This window comes from Sciurus vulgaris, assembly GCF_902686455.1.
Source record: "Sciurus vulgaris genome assembly, chromosome: 1".
Lineage (NCBI taxonomy): Eukaryota > Metazoa > Chordata > Mammalia > Rodentia > Sciuridae > Sciurus > Sciurus vulgaris.
Window position 1 is genome coordinate 73422523 of NC_136461.1, and position 17159 is coordinate 73439681.

The following is a 17159-nucleotide window of genomic DNA, read 5'->3' on the forward strand; positions in this document are numbered from 1 at the left end:
TAAAAACCTAGATAATACTTACTTTATTATTCTTGAGAAGCTACCCAGAATCACAAGTTAAAAAAAAATGGCAAATATTCCACTTAAAACATCATCCAAGGTTTTAACACCTTATTTGAAAATCAGTTCTATTCTTCTCTTATCTTGCATGATTTGTAACAAATGAAACCTCATCTAAGTTCACTAGATTAGCTAACATAGTTATAATTTGGAAGAGTTTAAAAAGAAATTACTTTCAAACTATATAGGAACTAACTATAGGAACTATTCCTAATATATGCTATAAGGATTTTGTGGGTGATTTTTTTCACTCAAAAATCTTATGAAAAGAATTTGGCATAGATTGGAGGACAGCTATCAGATACTCTTTCAAGGCAAAAAGTGAAGTTATTTCTACCCAGTATAAAAAACAACAATCCATCATTATTCCTTGATACTAGAATTAAACTAATTTTAGAATGGTAATTCTTTCCCAATCTGAGCATTGACACCTGAACAATTCTTAAGTAGATTTCTACAAAATACTGAGAAGTAAGGTAGATCAGTGACAGGTCGAGTACGCATGTTTACATGAGGCTTGTTTTAGTACTTTCATATACAAAAGTGTTATGATCATATATTTTTAATATTTTACTTAAGCAATGACACTTAACATGGTCAAAATAATTCATTTTAATGACTATCATGATGAAGTTTATAAGAATATTTTTGGTTTAATTCTTATGTTGAAAATCACAACTTAGGAATGCAGAGTGGCATGAAAATTGATTAACAGTGCTTATTCAGAAATATGATACTGAAGATGGCAAGTGCAGTTGCTGTGGAGTATGAATGATGACATGCAAGCCTGGACCATCACAATGTACTCACAGGACTGCCATCAAGACCAGCAGGGCCCCTGTCTCCAAAGTCACCTGGAAAACCCTGGCATAGGGAAAGAGAGAGAATGCTATTAAAACCAAAAAATATAAACTCATTTTTACTGTGTTTTCTAATAAAGACTTCAGTAATAGAAAATATTTATTTCCTAATCACTACATTGCAATGCAACAATTTTTGTTATGTTTTATTGATTTTAAATGCAATATTTCTATATTTTATAAAAATTATTCTAAATGCTACTTAATATATACAGAAAACTAAGTTGGAGAAGATAGAAATCTGTTTATCATTATATAAATAACCACTGAATGAGAGGGAAAATAAACAAAATTTGTAGTTGGCCAATTCATTAATTACCTCTGCTATTTTCCATTGTTCCTAAACCTATACCTAAATAACTATTATGAAGCATGTGGCCTTGTGCTAAGGACTTTATATATAGTGTTATATATATATACATGTCATTTCATTTTCCCAAAAGGTCTCTTCAATGGATGCTCATATCCTCACATTGCAGTTGAGAAAATTAAAGCACAGGAAGTTAAGTCACTTGCACAAGATAAGACCACTAGAAATGGGTTGGAATTGAGATTTGAATGGAAGCAGTCTGATTCCATACTACTACATTTTACTGAGTACTTTAACTCATCATCTGAGACACAAATATGCAAGACCTGAAGGCCTCTAAGTACAATTTTAGTGGGGAAAGGCATAACACACACAAACCCTGAAAACATAAAATGTGTTGTCACTGAAAATTAAAGCTTCCCAAATGCCTACTGGGAATTCTACATTCTAAAGTCATGAAGAATAGTAAAGTAACAAACTTTCTCATTATGAATTCTCTTGCAAGATAACTCAGTACTCAGCTACTTTTACTTTACATACTAGTGTTTTATTCCCCTAAAGATTTGCTATTGGATTTTTCAACTTTAAAGCTCACTTTTTAGAAAGTTGCTTTATACCACAATTTATAAGACTTACTATGTAAACATTTCAATAATATTCATATAAAAACTCATTAGAATAACAATTAAAGTACATCATTCAATTCTTATAGTTTCTTTATTTACGCAAGCCAGCATTAAATATTGCATGTTTAACCAATCACCCAAAATCACTGGTTCCTCAATACAAATATGAATGGGTTAAGTTGAAGATAGTGTAACAACAGAAAGGAAATAGATGTTTCTAAAATCACATATTAAAAGCACAGTTTTGCTTATCCTTCGTTCAAAAGATAATGCAAAACCCATCTGTGTAGCTAAACATATTGTAGCCATACCCCTTCCAAAGTCAGCTGAAGTTCAAGCAGGCATTTTGCTTTCATTGTCCTTGGAAGTCAAATTCTGTTGTCAACAAGCTTACAAATCTGCAATACATCATTCTATTCAGTATGAGCTAATATGGATATTTAAAAGTATTTATGATGCATAGGTAATGAAAAAGAAGAGGAAAAATACTGTAATAAATTTGAAACATTAGAGGTGATTGATTTTTTAAGATAGACAATAAGTAGGTTTTCCAGAACCTTATTAAGAATGGGGGATAGATTACATGATTCCATTAATGTGAAATGTGCAAATCAATAGCAATACAACATAGATCAGTGGTTGCTTAGGGCCAGTGAAACGGGAAAAACAGTGACTGTTGACAAGTCTTGGGTTTCTTTTTGGGGTGATGAAAATGTTCTAAAATTAGTGAGATGGCTGCAAAATTCTGTGAATATACTAAAAATTACCAAATCATGTGCTTTTAAAGGGTGCATTTTAAAGCATATTAATTAAATCTCAATAAAGTTGTTCTTAAAAAACAAAGAATCAGTTTAACAAAGGAGCAGGATTACCAAAAACATTTTTGGAAATTCTCTTAAGACTGCCCCAGGGATGTGCTATTAGGATTAAATGCCCTTCTCACCTCATCCATCTGGAGAAGCTTCTCTTTGGTTTAGCTTTCCCCAAATTAGTGATTTCTCCCTAACTTAGAGAGGAAAGGAAGAGAACTGTGCTCAGCTCTTTACTTATTATAAAACCTGTACTTTCTATAACCAGCATAAAAACAATAAAACTTGTTAATTTCAACTTCCCATTTTTCTTCTGATAATTCAACAACATGTATAATAAGCATTAGCCATTCAACTTGACTTTGCCCTTGAAACAATTTAGCTGAACTGAATAAAATCTACTTTCAATTTTTATGTATTATTGTCTCTTCTCAGTTAATTATACATTAAACATTTTGTTTCCTTTTTCATTCTCTATTCTAGACAAAATTTTATTATCTTTTAATTCTATTTACATATTGATCATTATATCAATTTTAAAGTAATTTCTAATTCTCTAGAATACAACTAAATAAATCTAGAATAAAACTCCTTGTTTTATTGAATATTATACAGTTAATATCACAAAAGCACCATTATGTTTGTCTATATATTAGACAATTTTCTTTAAAAAATATCATTCCAATGTTTATATCATTGAATATTTTATTGTTACATATTTATTCAGTTGTATTTCAATAGTAACTACATACATTTAAATTTTTTTTTTTAATTTTTACAGACCACATTTTGATTCATTGTATACAAATGGGGTACATCTTTTCTATGGTGTGCAAGATGTAGATTCATACCATTCATGTAATCATACATGTATATAGGGTAATGATGTCTGTCTCATTCCACTATTTTAATGAGATGAAGCTCCATATTCTTTTAATCATGAATCTAAATGTTTACAACCATATATCTTAATTACCAGAAAATGATCTTTAGAATTTGTTGGAAACAGGAGATAGTAGTAACAAAATACTTGGCTTTTGATCTTAGTAAGTAAAAGACAGATTCTATATTTTCTGTACTTGAAAGAATTTATAACAATGAAATATTATATTTTCTGTCATGTTCACCTGTAGAATATCATAATAATTAATTTAAGTCAAATTGTGCTTTCCTAGAAATATCCTCACATTGCCAAATGATGTAATGGTCATTTTTCAGGATTAACATCAACTAAAGATAGGAAATCTCCAGAATTTTCACTTTTGCCCATTTGCCAGTTTAATCTTCCAATGGGAATGACAAAGTTGTATCATTGTTTCTGTATTGTAATTAGTTCTTTTTTTGCATTTTGTTTTGATCAGTTATAAAGTTTTGTTACAAAAATATGAAATTTCAGGGATTTCTTCTGATTTCAAGTTGTGAATAATTTTATTGTTCATTTCCACTGTTTAGGGACAGAATTTAGGTGATTTCTAATGATTCCTATGCTGTTATATGACATCCTCTCCCCCTGAGTATGAACAGCACCTATGATTTGTTTCATCTAACAAAGAGAATACAGCAAAGGTGATAGCATGTCACTGCTGTGTTTATATTACAGTGTGTAACACACTATCTAAGTTCCTTTGCCAGCTTGATGAAGTAAGCAGCTGTTCTGGGGAAGCCCATTGGCAAGACCTCTAGGAATTGACAGTCTATGGCACCTACTAGTGGCCTATTAGCCAAAATGAAGAAAAAAATCCAAGGCCCTCATTTCTCCAACCTCAAGGAAATATCTTCTTTCCACAGTGTGAGTGCACTTGGAAGTCAAACCTTCAGATGATAATGCAACTCAAATGAAACTGCTGTCTTACGATCTGAATAGAAGACCTAGTTGGTAGTACCTAAACTTGTTACCCATGAAAACTGTGAGCAGTTTTAAGCTGTTGAGTTTATAGTATTTGTTAAATAGCATCAGAAATAGAAAACTGATAAAATTGGTAACTAAATCTTCTTTAAGTAGAGAATGTGTGAAGTCTAATTTGTAAATTTTACTGTAGGTAATGATCAATATGTGTTTCTAGCTTCGAAAAATTTGAGCAGGGCACCTCTGTGTAGATTTTCTACTGCTATTTTCTAATGCAAGTCCTAACTGATGAATATCAAAATCCAATATATTAAAATGTTTATATTTACATTTTTTACTCTTATTAACTACTTATACTTTTAAAACTTTATTATTCTAGTTGTTTGACAATGTAAAGAATTTTTATCATGTTTCATATATTTTCTGTCTATACTTATATAAATACAAATTTTATGAATTGTTTAATGCAAAATATTTCTCAGTCTCCAAGTGTAACTCTTACAAATATCACACTAACATATTTGCCCCTGAATCATAAATCTGAATAAAGAGAGAATCAGGAAAATAGAAGCTTTGAATCACTAGGAAATACTATTTCATCATGCAAAATTCTACTACGTTCATACTGAGAGAAACATTAGATAATGGATTTAGTTTCCTTTTACCTAAGTGTTTCTACTACCTGATCAAATCCTCATCACTATCTCAACATTTTTCTTTTCAATGTCAGCAAAGGTCCCACCTACAAATCTTCATGGCATCCAGACTTGAAGATACAGGCAAGAGACATGCAAAATTTCTCTAATAAACATTATTAAACTGTAGTAGCCAGTCTCAACAACAGACTCCAGTGATCTCTGCTCCCTGGTATTCATGCTTTCGTGTAGTCCCCTCACATCTTGAATCATGGATAACATATGTGACCAACACACTGCAGATACAACTGTGTATGACTTCTAAGGCATAACCCTAAAAAACACTATTGTTTCCACCTTGTACTTATGAGCCATTAACTCTGGGGGAAGACAATGCCACATTTTGAAAACATTCAAGCAGTCCGTGGAACAAGTCAGGCTTTCCACCAACTACTAGCACCAATTTTCCCAGTCAATAAGTAAGTCACCTTTAAAAGCAGATTTTCTAGCCCCAGTAAAGCCTTCAGATGACTGTAGCCTCAGCCAAAATCTTGACTATAAAATCAAGAGGCAGAATCACCCAAATGATCTACTAATTTTTGACCCATGGAAACTATAAGAAATAATGTGTATATTTATTGTTGTTTTGTACCACTAACTTAGAGTAACTTGTTATACAGCAATAGATAATTAATACGTAGTAACAAGAATGATGTCTAGTGTTATAGGGATGCTATGCCAACGTGAAGTGCTAGATCCTGTGTGATGTTGGCACTCAAGTACTTTTTAAATACATTTATTTTGTGTATGTGCAATATGTGGGGCCCTCTGAAGTTCACAGCCCAAAGCAACTTTCTCTCTTGCTTAGGATTAACAATGGTACTATTATCAAACACTGAGTCCAAAATAAGTATAGTCACCCGGTACACCTGAATAAATATGTGGTATTAATATTTTAGACTTTCATAGGTACTGTATTTGGTAGAATATTTAAATATCTTTTAGCAGTAGAAAACTTCTTGTTCCGGGTATGTAGGAAAAAAGTATTTTCTTAGCTCTACAAAGAAATTATGAAAAATAATGCATATAAAATAATTAGAAAAATATGCGGATAAAAATTACTATCAAATGGTTATAATGACTACATTTACAGAATTTTAAAAAATAAAAGCAGTGAAAATTCTTCTGGAAAACATATTTTTTTCTTCCTGGGGTGAGGTTTAAAACTAATATATTCACTCTAAGTAGAGATCAAAGAAAATTATCACTAAACAGTGATAATGAAAATAAAAATATATTCAAAACAAAATTTTATAAATAAAAATATACTAAACAGACATTACTAATATTAACAGAAATACGTCTTTTTCCAAGACTAAGCAATGAAAAGAGATCAGGTAACTTGTCTACAGTTAGACATTATTTCTATAATTTCTACATACAAAACACATACTACCCAGAAATACTGGTATTTTGCCAGGTGTAGTAGCCCACACCTGTAATCCCAGTGGCTGGGAGCCAGAGGCAAAAGAAGCAAAAGTTCAAAGTCAGCCTCAGCGACTTAGTAATGCCCTGAACAATTTAGTGATACCTGACTCAAAAACCAAAAGCAAACAAACAAACAAAAAACCTGCCCTAAAGATGTAGCTTAGTGATTAAGCACCTCTGGGTTCCATCCTTGGTACCAAAAAAACAAAACAAAACAAAAACTGATATTTTTAAATCCCTCAAAAATGAGACAAGATCACCACAAAAAAGGGTGGAATGTGAAAGGCTCTGTGATATCCAGTCTGCATTCTTTTCCACACAAAGCTCGGACAATTTGATCCAAACTTCAAAAGTCAAGCCTGTCCTCATGGCTGAGACTAAAACTAAACTGCAGTAGAAATTTGAGTGATTGTAGCTAATTGAGCCTCCATGCTCAGAATAAAGTTCCTGCCCTGTTCTTCAAGACTGGTTATCGGCACCTTGTACTCCAGATCTAAGAAATGGAATCTGCCTTTTTTCATATCTCTATAAACGAGACTGCCATTTTCCCTCAAAGAGAATACAACCCTAAACCCAAGGTAGGACTAACTGCCATAAAGTCATTCACACTTCTGATTTTGATAATCTACCAGGCTCTCTGAGTTTCCCCTTATGTTATGTACACTGAAAATAACTACCTGGTTAAATTTCCAACTGTTTTATGTCAAAATTTCTATGGAATCAAGCTCTGATTGGACTTCTTCCACATTATCAGCTGTAGTTCACTGGGTGTCCCACTTCTCAGTGTCTATTCCAACCTCGTGGAGGGGTTAACTCGATGTCCTGGAATCTTCCATACATCTTGTCATACTATAGTCAGTCAGATATAGTTACTACAGACTACATCTAGTAAGATAGAATCCAGAAAGTATATTTTTCCCTGAAAGAGGCAGAATCACTTAAAAATCGGTGACAATTTTCCATAATACTCTAATAGATAATAGTACTCTCTATATGATCTAATTAACTGCAACTCTTTCCTGAAAATAAAGAAAGCTGTCTCTAAATTTTCTATAAAAATATATATATATATTTGAAACACTTCTGAGCAATAGGTATTTAAAATAGTCTAGGGCTAAGTATAGACACTAATAACAGATGTCAAACAGAAGGATCTTATATCCTGAAATTGTAACACTGGAGTAAGAAGCCAAAACACAGTTTTCTTCAAATAGACTCTTCCAACAAAGATAAATGAGAAAAGAGGAGAGGCTCCTTTCTATAGTTAGAAAAGTAAACACTGCTGAAGTTCGGGTGCCTTAAGGGTATTATTTTGCCAACCATTCTAAGGCTGTGATATTTTTGTCTTCATAAAAAGAAAACTCAGTCTTGTTTTGCTGTGTCAAACTTAAAATGTAGTAAGATTTGATTACTTGTAATTTATTCCTATCATGTCTGAAAATTTTTGAAAAGTCTATATTTTCATAACAGTTTTCTAGATAGTGTTGAGAGTAAATCCCATTTCCAATTCATGTTTATCTTCAATCCTGTCAAGCCATTTCTCACATAATTTTTTAAAATCTTTGAAGCCACAGAAATTTGCATGGCCAACAAAGTACAAGAAAGAGACTACCAATTAAATAAAACATAAATGATTTTTTAAAGCAACTACGGAATTTCCTGTCTGTGGCACTACAGAATGAAGTTCAGAATCTTTGCACTAAAAAGGAAGCTACTTGCAATTAGAAATACTATATGAAATTTGAAGTTACCAAATACATGTAAATACTCTCTCCTGATCTCTACATTTTTCTTAAACACCATTCTTCTTTTCTATTATGAACTAATGGTAGCTTTATGCTTTTTAAGAATCTGGCTCATATCAGATATGTTCCAAGAGGTTTTGCAAATAATGACGGTAAAGATATACAATAGAACAAGTAGCATTATGATGTTTAAAGAGATGTGACCAATATTGTCTGCTACCTTGTTTTATCTGAGATCTCTGGAGAATGAACTTTAGTTGAACTTAAATATCCACAGATAGAAGAGGATGAATTAATAGATTATGGTTAACTGCAGGTAACTGAAATCACAATATCAAAACCACACTTAGTGCTCAGTATTGTAGTGAGGCTGTCTGTGCTACCGTAGCACAGCTTAGCCTTCCTGGCTGAGAAGGGTATGTCTCTTCTGGTAATGGATACTATTCTGGGGAAATCAGTAATGTAATGAGACCAAAAAAAAAAAAAAAAAAAATACAAATATTGGGAAAGGAGATAGAAGCTTTCTCATTATTTGTCAGATTATCTACTTAAATTTTTTAAGTTAAGCTATTCAGTTACTATAGCAAAAATATCATAGCCCAGGTGGTTTATAAATAGATACTGATTTCTCAGAATTCTGGAGCTGGAAGCCCAAGATCAGGTGCCACCATAGCTTAGTACTTATTACAGTTGTCAACTTCTCATTGTATCCTCAAATGGCAGAGAGCAGAGAGCAGAGAGTAGAAGCAAGCTCTCTTGTGATCTTTTTAAAAAAAAATTTGTTCTATTTAGTTATACATGACAGCAGAATGAATTTCAACTCATTGTACACAAATGGAGCACAACTTTTCATTTCTCTGGTTGTAGAGTCACATTATTCCTGTAATCATACAATTACATAGGATAGTGATGTCTATCTCATTATCTCATCCTTCCCACCCCCCTATTACCTCCACTCCCTTCACCCACCTCTGCCCAATTCAAAGTTTCTCCATTCTTCCCTTGCTCCTCCCCCCCCATTATGGATCAGCATCCACTTATCAGAGAAACATTTGGACTTTGTCTTTTTTGGGGGGGTTGGCTTATTTCACTTAGCATGATATTCTCCAATTCCATCCATCTACCTGAAAATGCAATAATTTCATTCTTCTTTAAGGCTGAGTAATATTCCATTGTGTATATATACATTTTCTTTATCTCCATTCATCTAGAAAAACATCTAGGTTGGTTCCATAGTTTACCTATTGTGAATTGAGCTTCTATAAACATTGATGTGGCTGCATCACTCTAGTATGCTGATTTTAAGTTCTTTGGGTATAAACCGAGGAGTGGGATAACTGGGTCAAGTGGTGGTTCCAATCCAAGTTTTCTAAGGAATCTCCAAACCGCTTTCCATAGTAGTTGCACCAATTTGCAGTCCCACCAACAATGTATGAGAGTACCTTTCTCCACGTTTCCTTGCCAACATCTATTATTACTTGTATTCTTGATAATGGCCATTCTGACTGGAGTAAGATGGAGTCTCAGTGTAGTTTTAATTTTCATTTCTCTAATTGCTAGAGATGTTGAATATTTTTTCATGTATTTTTGGACCACTCCTATTTCTTATTCTGTGAGATGTTTGTTCAGTGCCTTTGCCCTTTATTGATTTGGGTTATTTATTTTTCTGGTGTTGAGTTTTTTGAGTTCTTTGTGTATCCTAGAAATTAACATCTTATAATGAGGTACAGGTGGCAAAGATTTTCTCCTATAAGATCTATGTTCACATTCTTGATTGTTTCCTTTGCTGTGAGGAAACTTTTCAATTTGATACCACCCCACTTATTGATTCTTGATTTTACTTCTTGTACTGTATTTAGATTTTGTTTTGTATTGTCTTCTTCACTATTCTGTTCCTCTTATTTCTTTATCTCCCTTTTCTCTTGCTAACAGCCAAATTCTATTGTGCTTTAGCTCTTATTATAATTTTTTACTTCTGTTTTTTCTCCTCATTCCTCATAAATGTTACATACTACATCACTTTTGCATTTCCCACATTCACCTATTAAAATTCCAAACCCTTTTCTACCCTCCTTTCTCTTCATCTTTCCTCTTAATTAACTCTATTCTTAACATCTCTCAGCTTAACTGATTTATATAATGCCAGACCCCACCACTAATGCTGTAGTAATAATTAATACTATGGAAGTCAAAAATAACAACTATCATTTGATTTTCTGCCAGACAAAATAAATACGTGGTCATATACTATCTTACTGATGGAAATTGCTGATCCCACCAATTCTATTTGTTGTGCCAATTAACATTGTAGATGTCATAATAGGAATGAAGTACTCAGTTTATTGCTATGTATCATTTACATAGGTCATTGCTATTATTTGGCTCCCTCTAATCTGTGAGCATTATGGTCTGGATGTGAGGTGTCTTCCAAAAGCTTATGTGTGAGACAATGCAAGGTTTAGAGAAGAAATTATTGGATTATGAGAGACTTAACTCAATCAGTGAATTAATCTCCTGATGGGATTAGTTGAATGGTAACTGAAGGCAGATGGGGGTATGGCTGGAGGAGGTTGAACACTGGGGGAGTGACTTTGGGGTATATATTTGTATATATTTCATATCTGACAAGTGAGTCTCTATCTCTACTTTCTGATCATCTGTGAGTTAGTTCCCTCTGCCACATTTTCTGCCATGATGTCCTGCCTTACCTTGAGCCCCAGGTAATAGAGCCTACTGTCTATGAATTGAGACCTCTCAAACCATGAGCCATTAAATAAACCTTTCCTCCTCTATAGTTGTTCTGGTTGGGTCCTTTTAGTCACAGCAGCAAAAAAGCTGACTAAAACAGTAAGGTACTAAAAACCAACAAGGGCACTACAAATTCATAGGGCAGACTGTGCTACTTCAGATCCATTTGGATAGATGGGTAGACACACAAACAATATGAAAACACAAAGGAACAAACCACACCCAAACAACCCAAAATGCCTCAACAACAGACTCCATTGACACCAGAGTGGAGGAAATGTTAGAGAAGAAATTTAGAAAGTTCACAGTTAAGCTGATCTATGAGGTAAAATATGACGCAAGGAGTGAAGTCAAAGAGAAAATACAAGAAATGAAAGATCACTTCAATATGGAGATGGAGATCCTGAAGAGTAATCAATTGTAAATTGATTCAAAATGAAGGAATCAATGATCCAAATTAAAAATTCAATGGAAAGTATCACCAATAGACTAGACCACTTGGAAGACAGACTTTCAGGCAATGAAGACAAAATGTATAATCCTGAAAATAATGTTGATCATAAAGAAAAGGTGTTAAGAAACCATGAACAAATTTTTCAAGAAATATGGGATAACCTGAAAATACCAAATATAAGATTCATAGGGAAATAAATACTAAATGAATGCACAATCTTTTCAAAGAAATAATAACAGAATATTTCTGAAACCTTAAGAATGAAGTAGAAAATCAAATACAGGAGGCATACAGGGCTCCAAATATACAAAATTACGAGAGGCCCATAACAAGGTACATTATTATGAAAATGCCTAACATAGAGAATAAGGATAGAATTTTAAAAGTTGCTAGAGAAATATGACAGGTCACATTTGGAGGTACACCAATCCAGACTGCAGCTGATTTCTAAACCCAGACCCTAAAATCTAAGAGGTTGTGGAATAAAACATACCAAGCTCTGAAAAAAAAATGCCAACCAAGAATGCTGTATCCAGCTAAATTAAGTTTCAGAATTAAAGATTTAAAAAAACCTTCATGATAAACAAAAGTTAGAAGAATTCACAACTAAAAAGCCCATTCTACAAAACATACTCAGTATTTCATGAAGAAGAAATGGAGATTAAAAATGAAAACCAGAAGAGGGATAAAGTACACTAAAATAATAGTCAAGTAAAGGGAAATCTAATTAAACTTAAACACAGGAAATAAATCAAAATGATAGGAAATAAATACCATCTCTTAATAATAACACTGAATGTTAATAGACTAAATTCATCAATCAAAAGACAGAGGCTGGCAGGCTAGATTAAAAAACAAGACCCAACCATACACTGTCTCCATGAGCTTCACCTCATATGTAAAGAAATCTACAGCCTGAAGGTGAAAGGATAGGAAAAAGCATATCACTCATGGATCTTATAAACAAACAGCGGTTTCTATTTTCATATCAGATAAAGTTGAACAAGCCAAAGTTAATCAGAAGAGACAAAGGCCACTTCATACTGCTTAATGGAATCCTACAATAACAGGAAATATCAATCATAAATGTCAATATCAAAATAATGAAACATACATCAAACAAACCTTTCTCAATATCAAGAATCAAATCAACCACAACACAATAATACTAGGTTACTTTAATATGCCTCTCTCATCACGAGGTAGATTTTACAAACAAAAACAATATAAAAGCTACTGAACTAAAAAATACAATTAATAATTTAGATTTAACAAACATACAGCATTTCTTCTATCAATGACTGAATATATTTCTTCTCAGCAGCACATAGAATATTTTCTAAAACAGAGTACATCTTAGACCACAAAACAACTCCTAGGAAATACAAAAAAATAAATAAATACAGATAATACCATGCATTATATCAGATCATAAAGGAATAAAATTAGAAACCAATAAGAAGAAAAAAATAGAAACAATGCTAACTCTTGGAGACTAAATGATTCACTATTGAATGATGAATATGTAGCAGAAGTGTAGAAGTTATCTGGGGTGAAATAAAAAATACTTAGAAGCAAATGAGAAGAGATATACAACATATCAAAATCTCTGGGACACTATGAAGGTGGTTCAAAGAGGAAAGTTCATAGCATTCAGCTCATTCATTAAAAGAATAGAAAGACACCAAATAAATAATCTAACATTACATTTAAGGCCCTAGAAAAAGAAGAAAAACCAAAACCTAAATCAGTAGAAGATAGTAAATAATTAATATCAGAGCCAAAATAGGTAAAATTGAAATTTTAAAAAATCAGCAAAACAAAAAGTTAGTTCTTTAAAAGATTTAACAAAATTGATAAACCCTTAACCATGCTAACCAAAAGAAAGGAAGAAAAAACTTGAATTTTTAAAATCTGTAATTATAAAGGAAATATCACCACAGACACTGCTGAAATAGAGGATAATCAAATTATTTTAAAAATTTATACTCCGATATGCTAGAAAATCTTGAAAATAATACCAGATCCTAGAGAGATATACCCCATCCAAATTGAAACAGGAGGATATAGAAAATTTGAAGAGACCAATTCCATGTAAGGAAATTGAAGATGCCACCAAAAGCCTATGAATAAAAAAAAAAAAACCCAGAACCAGAGAGATTCTCAGCTGAGTTCCACTGGACCTTTAAAGAACTAACACCAATTCTCCTCAAATTATTCCATGAAATAGAAAAGGAGGGAAACCTTCCAAGCTCATTCTATGAATCTAGTATCACCCTTATACAAAACTCAGAAAAAGACACATCAAAGAAGGAAAACTTCAGACCAATATCCTTGATGAAGATGCAAAAATTCTTAATAAAATACTGGCAAATCACATTCAAATACATATTAAAAAGACAGTGCACCATGATCAAGTAGATTTCATCCCAGAGATGTGAGGTTGGTTCAATATATGGAAATCAATAAACATAATTCATCACATAAATAGACTTAAAGACAAGAATCACATGATCATCTCAATAGATGCAGAAAAATAATTTTGAAAATACAGTCATCATTCATGTCTTAAACACTAGAAAAAAATAGAGATTGAAGGGATGCACCTCAACCTTATAAAAAGTTACATACAACAAACCCAAGGTTAACATCATTCTAAATGGAAAAAAACTGAAAACATTCCCTCTAAAAACAGGACAAAGACAGGGATGCCCTCTTTAACCACTTCTATTCAACACAGTCCTTGAAACTCTAGTCAGAGCAATTAGGCAAAAGAGAGAAATTAAAGGGATGAATAGGAAAAGAAGAGTTCAAACTATTTCTGCTTGCTGACAACATGATCCTATGTTTAGATGACACAAAAACTCTACCAGAAACTTCTAGAACATGTTAATTAATTCAGTAAAGTAGCAGGATATAAATCAATTGCCTTCCTATATACCAATGATGAATCAGTTGAAAGAGAAATTAGGAAAACCATCCCATTCACTATAGGCTCAAAACAAAAAATATTTGGGAATCAATCTAACAAAAGAGGTGAAGGCCCTTATAATGAAAATTACAGAATACTAAAGAAAGAAATTGAGGAAGACCTTAGAAGATGGAAAGACCCCCCCAAGTTCTTAGATAGGAAGAATTAATATTGTCAAAATGACCATACTACCAAAAGTGCTATACAGAGTCAATGTAATTCCCATCAAAATTCCAATGGCATTCTTCATAGAAATAGAAAAAGCAGTCATGAAATTCATCTGGCAAAATAAGTGGCCCAGAATAGCCAAAGCAATCCTTAGCAAGAAAAGCAAAGTAGGAGGCACCACAATACCATATCTTAAATTATACTACTGAATGATAGTAATGAAACAGTATGGTATTGGCTCTGAAACAGGAAAGAAGACCAATATAACAGAATAGAAGCCATAGAGATAAATCCACAAAAATACTGTTACCCCATACTAGACAAAGGCACCAAAAGCATACATTGGAGTAAAGATAGCCTCTTCAACAAATGGTGCTAGGAAAACTGGAAATCCATAAGTAGTAGAATGAAATTGAACCCATATCTCTCACCTTACACAAAACTCAGCTGTGGATCAAAGTGAATCAAAGACCTAGAAAATAGACCAGAAACCCTGCACATACTATAAAGAAATATTAGCCCAAAATCCCAACATGCTCAGGAACTGACTTTCTTAATAAGACTCCTAAAGCACAAGAAATAAAATCAAGAATAAACAAATGGGGCGGAATAAAACTAAAAAGCTTCTTCACAGCAAAGGAAACAATCAAGAGCATGAAGAAAGAACCTACAGATGATTGGGAGAAAATCTTTGCCACCTGCACCTCAGATACAGTGTTAATCTCCAGGATGTATAAAGAACTCAAAAAACTTAATGCCAAAAAACAACAACAACAACAACAACAAATAACACGATGAATAAATGGGCAAAGGAAGTGAACAGGCACTTTACTGAAGAATAAATACAAATCATCAACAAATACATGAGCAAATGTTCAACATCTCTAGCGATTACAGAAATGCAAGTTAAAAGTACACTGAGATTTCATCTCACTCCAGTCAGAATAGCAATTATCAAGAATACAAATGAAAATAAATATTGGCAAGGATGCAGGAAAAAGGTACACTCATACATTTTAGGTGGAACTGGAAATTGATGCAACTGCTATGGAAAGCAATATGGAGATTCCTCAAAAAACTAGGAATGGAACCACCATTTGACCCAGCTATCCCACCCCTTTGTATATATCCAAAGGATTTGTAATCAGCATACTACAGTGACACAGCTGCATCAATGTTTATAGCAGCACAATTCACAATAGCTAAGTTATGGAACAAACCTAGATGCCCATCAACAGATGAACAGATAATGTTATATATATATACAAAATGGAGTATTATCCAGCCATAAATAAGAATGACTTCATAACTTTTGCAACTAAGTGTTTGGATCTGGAGACTATCATGCCATGTGAAATAAGTCAGACCCCAAAAGCCAAAGGTAGAATGTTTTCATTGATACCATGGATGCTAACCTACAATAAGTGGGGAGAGGGGAAGAACAGATATTAGACAAAGGGAAATGAGAGGAAGGGAGGGAGAATAGGAAAAGAAAAGATAGTAGAATGAATTTGAAATAATTTTACAATGTACTTTTATGAATATAGTAGAGTGAATCTCACTATTGTGTACATCTATAATTATGATAAGATACATTCCATGATTTATAATTATATCAAAATGAATTTTAGTGTTATGTGTAACTAAAAAGAACTACTAAAATAAAAAATAAGTAAAATAAAAAGGGTTGAGAATGTAGCTCAGTGGGTAAAGCATCCCTGGGTTCAATTCTCAGTATCAAAAAAAAAAAAAAAGAAAGAAATAAGGGGGACTATTCATATCATAGGATAGCATTCTGCAATATTCTCTGAGGTAAATTTTTGTCATAATTAACTTGGGGCCTTGTGGCTGCAACTTTATCTTACTCTAAGTACTTAAATTTTCCTTATAAATATGACCAAATCATTTTGTGGTAAAAATAAGAAAAAGCACATACATATACCATATATGATATATTATAGCACCGGAGATTTTGTAACATAAGATACTATTAAAGAATAAGACCAGCAATCATTTTCATTCACTATTTTATGATAGTTTTCTGGAACTATTTTTTTGAATTCAGTAGAGTCCTAATGGATAATTTTATAATTCCCTATGAAGTAAGAAACCCAAAGTTATCTATAAATTTCCTTGGATGATTTTATAATTCATTATGTAATAGGAAACTAAAAATCACTTACATACTGCTGATGCCAAGATAAAGTTATTATCTACATAAGACCTATCTATTAATAAATCAAACTGGTGATTACCTAAGTGATATGTAATTGGAGTTTTGACAAAATATTCAATTTCCTCAAATGTCTACAACTCCCTTATAGCAGATTAGTTCATCTTAAGATTCTATAGACTTTAATAACCAATGAGCAAGATAGCATTTAAGCACTGGAAATAATTTATATGTTATTATAAATTATTTTCTTAGTTTTTTACTAA

The 17159-nt window shown here is 32.6% G+C and overlaps 1 protein-coding gene across 6 annotated transcripts in view; it reads right to left on the reverse strand.

Moving 5' to 3' along the window:
- COL24A1 (collagen type XXIV alpha 1 chain) overlaps window positions 1–17159 on the reverse strand; it is a 375093-nt gene that overhangs the window by 250434 nt on the left and 107500 nt on the right. For all 6 annotated transcript variants that reach the window (XM_079139420.1, XM_079139419.1, XM_079139418.1 and 3 more), the window contains one exon: window positions 871–924. In XM_079139420.1, coding sequence (XP_078995546.1) covers window positions 871–924 — 54 coding nt within the window. The remainder of the gene's footprint in view (window positions 1–870; window positions 925–17159) is intronic.